We start from the raw sequence: 6,529 nt of genomic DNA, 5'->3' as shown, positions 1-6,529 counted from the left end.
AATAGAAATCGTCATCATCGGATTCCGAAACTGGTTCACGGATCCTCACACTTACACCTCCATTTTTGGTTGTGAATTTATCCTCCAACATCTGAGTACTGCTCACCACTATGACCTCTACGTCAGTCACGTGACCTGAAGCTTCTAGATTTCGAAAAACCCAGAGTCTGCGATTATCTAAGGTGAACCATTTACCATCTCTCTGGCAGACTCGCATCGAAGGAATATTGTGGATTACGGATGGGTGTATTTGGCACTTGAAAACAGTTGAGGACATCGACTCCCCATCCTGGAATGTTTCTTTTATGGAATCTTGACTGTAAAAGATTTCTGATGGCTTCAATCTGGTTGTCATCGTTGTTTTCACTTTCGATATCAATTCAGAGAACTTGATGTCCGATATCTATTGTCGAAATTAGTGTGGTTTTTTTTTTAAATTGATTCTTTCGCTTTAAATTACCAGAAAAAATAGTTTAAAACAACAGAGAGTTTTTTGTTTTGTTAAGTATGCAGAGATCTTCCACGCTATGTGGGCCTGAACTCCGTAAAAACACCGCACATTCATTTAAATAAAATTTGACTTCACCAATATACATGTATATGTTTAGTATATGACTGACACGATCGGTATAATTTTCAACGCCATATCAGTGCAAAACAAGGGGCACTGAGCTCACTAAATGATGCTTCCGCCTCCCATATGATTAAAATGGCGAAGTCCTTGTTTTACTCTGGGAGACCAATCTTGGTACGAATTAAACATGTTAAATATGAAGAGATCACATTCCCTTAGGATACAATGTATGTTCAGTTGTCTCTTTTTCACGTCAACAAAAAAGGAGACTTAGAAAAAGTTTATTTACAATAAATTACAGCAGAATAAGCAGTGGATGTTTACAGCGAAAAAAGATAAGATAATTATTTTGTCAGCTCAGTCCACTAAGACTTAAGGTCCTTTTATGAAACTAAAATTTGAAAAAAATACTTAAACGTGCATGGACACAGATTTGAAGTTAATATTTTCTGTATTATGTTACGACTTATATATTTAATAGCATTTCAAACAAAAATATATTAAAAATCTTATTTCATCTAAAAGTTATTAAAACTTCAAATTAAATTTTTAGACGGGTTTGATTAACACATCCTTGCACTTTCACAAATTTTAATTTTATTCTTAATACTTAGGAAAAGTGGCAATCCTGTTGTGTATAAATGAAAAATGTTAAAACTGTAATCCAGAAAATTCAGAGTAGAAATGTGCGAAAGCAAAACATACACACAGTATATTTTCAGTCCGTGCAGTTGTAGCACTGAGCATACTTTAACAATTGAACTCTCCCATTGAAACATCAACAAAAACAGAGCTCGTGCCCTGTTTACAAAAACTGAGTACGTTTCACGGGTGTGATCAATTTGCTAAACTCTGTACATAACACGTGGCGCGGAATGACGATACTTGTGAAGGGGTTTTGCTTTCTAACCTTTCTTCCCTGAATATAATTATTTTCTGGATTAACGTTTTAATATCTTGCATTAAAACACAACAAAATTGCCACTTTTCTTACGGATTAAGACTAAAATTAAAATTTGTGGGAGTGCAAGGATGTATCAATCAAAACCATACAAAAATTTGAAGTTTCAATAACTTTAAGATGAAATAAAATTTTAAATATATATTTTTCGTGAATTTCTATTAAGATATTTAAGTCGTGATATTATACAGAAAATATTTACTTCAAAACTGTGTCCATGCACCTTTAATAAACACAATCTTCAAGTCGTTGACGAATTTCCACACTTTCCCCTCCATTTTACGTGGTGAATTTTTGAGCGGTTAAAGGATCAGAACTGACTTGCTGAATTCTTACAGAGGAGACGTGCCCATCTTCTTCCAATCTCCTAAAGACCAAAATCGACGGTTGTCCAGAGAGTACCATTTTCCATTTTTCTTGCAAACTCTTATCGGAGAAATTTTATCAATGTCAAATCGATGCTTTTACAGGCACTGAGGGTAGAATATATTGTACATCCATTGTCAAACTCTTTTTTGATGGAATCTTGGCTGAAAATAATTTCTGACGGTTTCATTTTTGGAGTACCTTGAAAGTCTCTTTCAAACTATTTTCGATTTGGATTCAGCGAAAGAGATAAGAATATTAAATTTTTGGTCATATAATCTTCGTTTAGTTTCGTAATTTAAAATAAAAATAGCCATTTATGAGACGTTTGCAATGACAAAAATCAATATCTAAATAATATATCAGGTTACCTATGTTTCGCTCCAATGTATGGTTTAAATAAGATTTTGAAAATAAGAGAACTTATTTGTAGGCCCTAGTAATCGGAGATTCGGGCGTAAAGTTCTTTTTTGTCTGTCCATCCGTATGTCTGTCTGTTTGTTCTCAAAAACATTAACTTGTAGTGTAACCTATTTTTAAAAACTTTAAACCTGGCCATATTTTTCTGGGCAGTTTATTTCTTGTAATTTTTTGAAAGAAGAATTATCTGTAGTATGAAAAGAAGACAAAAACAAGAATTACCAACAAAATGTTGCGTTTTATTAAGAAAGGCTATTCAAAGTTTTTCTATGTTTTAAAGCGTCCGCGTGCGCCTGGGTTTTTGACACTTTTTTACAAACAGAATCAAGAGACCCGATATTTTTTTATTCTGGTCGAATTTTTTTAATTCTATCATTTCCTGTAATGATCTGTCTAAATTTTTATGGTTCTATTGGTATATTTTTAGCATGTAGTACCTTGATTTTGCTAAAGTATAGATCTAAAAAGGAGAAAAAATAATTTCTTGAAATCAAATCCTTTGAATTACGTTATTTTAATGAATATAAAGTTTTTTTGGGGGAGGGGGTGTTCTGTTTCTCTTTTGCAAATATGCAGGTAGATTTTTGAAAGATGGATGGAGGCTAAACATAGAAAAAAAAACTTGGAATGGCCTAAACATTATACCAAAAATTTGATCTGCTGTGAATTTTATTTTTTATAGGCTAATTGTACACATAGGATAAATCTTTGTTGTTCTGTTTGCTTTAATTCTTTGGAGGAAAGTCACCATGAAAAAAAGAATATAATTGAATAATAATAGAGATAATGGGGTCCATTAATTAAAATACCTTTACTGATTTATAAAAATTTCGTTCTAAAACTTGTGCCCAATTTATATTATACTTATTTCACATGTATTCGAGAGAAGTGTGTTGGATTAACTTTATGTTGTTTTACGTCCCCTTTCGAGAAAATTTCACTCATAGAGACGTCACCATATACCGGTAAAGGGCTCAAATTTATACATTTCTCACCATATACCGGTAAAGGGCTCAAATTTATACATTTCTCAGCACTCAGGACCACTGAGCAGTAAGGGATCTTTAGTGCCAAAACCTGCCGTGACACGGGGCCTCGGTTTTTAAGTTATCATAATAAGAACCTACAACTTTCGCCTCAAAATGTGAAGTGCTTGAACAGGGAATAGTTACAAATTATTTTTTATCGAGTTACGTCAATCGCGGTCGGGGAAGAGGAGGTTATAAAAGTTTCTCCTATCTGAAGAAATGGGAAAGCTACACCTCCATTTCTAGTGGTGAATTTCTCCGCTGTCATACGATCTTTGCTGACCTGATTGACCTTTACATCCTTGATATGACCGTCTGCTTCCAGTTTCCTGAACACCCAGAGACGACGATTATCCAGGGTGTACCATTTCCCGTCTTTCTTACAAACTCTCATCCTGGGAATTTTGTTGATGACATAAGAGTGCTTTTTGCAAACACTCACTGTAGAATATACTATAGGTCACAGTCAAGGTCAAAAGGTCAATGACCTTGGTGTTATATGAAAGAACTTAATTAGTGGAGTATGCATATCAAATATGAAGTCTTCATTTCTCATGTTTCTAAAGTTATGGCGAAGGTTAATGTTGACAACAGACAGACAGATAAACAGACAAACAGAACTAAAACAATATACGCCCCCCGATCTATCAATCCAGGCGCATAATAACACACTTATCCCATTTCTATATTGATACATTTACTACATGTATATAAGGTCCGTAAGGCTAAGGAAAGGACTAAAATATGCGTTGTCTGCTGCCCAATCCCATTAACTTTTATTTATGAATAAAATTTTGTATACATAAAAAATATAAGGTCCACTAAATGATCTTATTACTTTTTAGAAGCAATATTTCCACAGGCTAAAAATATCAAATACGTTTAAATATATTACGAATTATTGTAAGTAATAACCTAATTAAAAGTTAACTTTATAATCTAGTCTGTTTTCAGATGCATATCTCCTTGAAACTTTTAGGTGCTGCCTTGACCGAAGTTTTCATTGGACTAATTATTATTTGTAAGCATTATTTTATCATTATTACGACATCAGTTCGTGATTATTTATGATATATATGTATTCAAATGTTCTCCTTGTTGATTTACTGAATCTATGGCAAGGTAAATCCTGTATTTTCAATTACTTTCAATTGACCTAGACAAAAATATAATATTGATTATTCATATTGAAAATTGCACTGACCCACTGACCAGAATGTGTAATGCCAACCTTTAAATTCCACTGAACATGTGCAATTATTATAAATCTACAGTGTGTGTCAACTGCACATGCAAGATAATATACAAATTCAACTTTTAAAAATTTAGCAAGAACTTACTTTTATATATAGCTAGTAAATTGTCAAAATGGACGCAGTAACAGTGACATTTTCTTTCTCAGATGTCGGAAAATTAGAAGACAAAAACGTGAAAAGTGAAGAAGAGGTTACGAAGAGTAGTGTATCAGTTCAAACTTCCGGTCCTTGTCAAAAGAAAATTCGAAGCAAAGAGCGGGTATATTCGAAGGTTCTTGACCTGTTTTCAAATAAAACATCTATACTGAAGAGGAGAAGGCGGGCGTTATTAAGGAAAGGAAAGTTAAATTTCACGAAACACTTCGATGCAATTTGAAAGAGCTTTTGCGTGTCTTTTCAACACTTTTAAAGTCATTTACAGTAGTTCTTTGGCAGCAAAAACTTTTGAATTATAGTCATAAAAATTTACAATTACTTCCCCCATTTTCCAGAAAAATTATTTAGAAAAAGAGTACAGCGGTAAAAAGAAGCTTCTGTCGGGAGTTTGTCATCGCCTGGTCAACATCGGAATCCATGTTGATCACCTCACCCGGCGCATGCGCGAGAAGGGACTCCTACTGGAGAACCGCCGCCTGCAGAACAAACAAGTGGTGGAGCGATACGAGGAACTGAATCAACAGCTTAACTCTTGCCTCAACAGAGTGCTGAATGACTAGGGACAGAGTGAGGAAGTTCCTTCAGAAATCCCCACAATGTGATGGCGTTCAAATCAATTAAGCAGTTTTAAAAGCTTTAAAACTTTCATGGAATGATTGCAAAATTCTTCATGACTTTTTTCTTAAATTGAAATTTTTGGTGTTAAATATAATTATGAATTTCCTTGTATTTTTTTCTTTTCAAAAAATGCCATCATCAGTGTATTTATGACAAATATTTGTGATTTTTTTCTCAGATATGGACAGGAACTTCCTTCTCAATCCTATAATTCTCAGATTTCTGAAGAAAGCTCAATTATGCATAATTGATAAGTTAAATTAAGATTCGACTTGATAAGAATGGGAATTATAGTTGTGGCAATGTTCAACATTTTAATTATAGAGAGTGCAAGACCTCAAGCAGGTAATAGTTTATTAAGGTAGGATTCTTCTCACACAAAACTTGTATTTAAAATTTTTAAGAAATTTATACAGAATCATGGAGACAATATTACTAAGTGATGGCATCAGATTAGTTTTGACCGTTTTATATTAGAGTCAAGGTCAGGTCAAGGTCATTACCTTTTTCCTTGACATTAAGAGTAAAAATGACTGCATCCAATGATGCGATAGGATCTTCTAATTCAAAAGATTAAATGTTTTTCTTTTTGCATAAAAAGACATTACTATATAGGGTCTATAAGATGATATTACCAAATTGACCCAAATAGTTTAACAAAATTGAATTTTGGCTAATCCGAATTTTCTCTATTTTTCTTAAATTTTTAGGATATTTAAGTTATTTGTATATACACCCTATATTTAAATCTTTCTTATTTTCACATATGGTAAAGAAGTCATACAGAGTTACAAAATAATACAAAAACAAAAAGTTTTGACCGTTTACTAAGAGAGTAAAAACACTTTGAATTCTATGGATTTTTGGCTCATATCTGTACATAGATTGGAAGCGTTTAAAAGCTAACATAATTGTAGTTTGTATGGAAAATCATATTTATTTGATATGTTATAAACTTCAGTCCCTTATTATTAATTTAGCTAACATTTGAAAAAAATTTCAAGTCTTTGATTGTGTAAAAATTATAACTAAATTCGTTGTTCTACAATAATTTTGAGAGACAGAAAAGAAGATATTTTCATACGCCACCATTCCGCCAAAAATGTTTTCCCTGCTAGTTTTCGAACACAATATATCATTTCTATTTATA

The 6,529-nt window shown here is 32.8% G+C and overlaps 1 protein-coding gene across 1 annotated transcript; it reads left to right on the top strand.

The window, feature by feature from the left end:
- Positions 1-4,295: 4,295 nt before the first annotated feature.
- Positions 4,296-5,753, top strand: LOC134246393 (uncharacterized). The gene is made up of 3 exons (XM_062728756.1): positions 4,296-4,370; positions 4,752-4,952; positions 5,095-5,753. The coding sequence occupies exons 1-3, from the start codon at positions 4,304-4,306 to the stop codon at positions 5,319-5,321; spliced, it is 495 nt and encodes a 164-aa protein (XP_062584740.1). The 5' UTR covers positions 4,296-4,303; the 3' UTR covers positions 5,322-5,753.
- The last annotated feature ends 776 nt before the right edge of the window (positions 5,754-6,529 follow it).

The sequence above is a fragment of the Saccostrea cucullata genome, unplaced genomic scaffold (genome assembly GCF_032062105.1).
Source record: "Saccostrea cucullata isolate Sc308-1 unplaced genomic scaffold, CSIRO_AGI_Scuc_v1 ctg2062, whole genome shotgun sequence".
Taxonomy (NCBI): domain Eukaryota; kingdom Metazoa; phylum Mollusca; class Bivalvia; order Ostreida; family Ostreidae; genus Saccostrea; species Saccostrea cuccullata.
This window is presented reverse-complemented; position numbering and strand designations above follow the sequence as displayed.

Bases quoted from the DNA above. Each gene is read 5' to 3' on its own strand.
- LOC134246393 (XM_062728756.1), top strand. From the start codon at position 4,304: ATGCATATCTCCTTGAAACTTTTAGGTGCTGCCTTGACCGAAGTTTTC. The intron at 4,371-4,751 runs GTAAGCATTATT...TTTCTTTCTCAG, and splicing joins CATTGGACTAATTATTATTT to ATGTCGGAAAATTAGAAGAC. The intron at 4,953-5,094 runs ATTTCACGAAAC...CCCCCATTTTCC, and splicing joins ATTAAGGAAAGGAAAGTTAA to AGAAAAATTATTTAGAAAAA.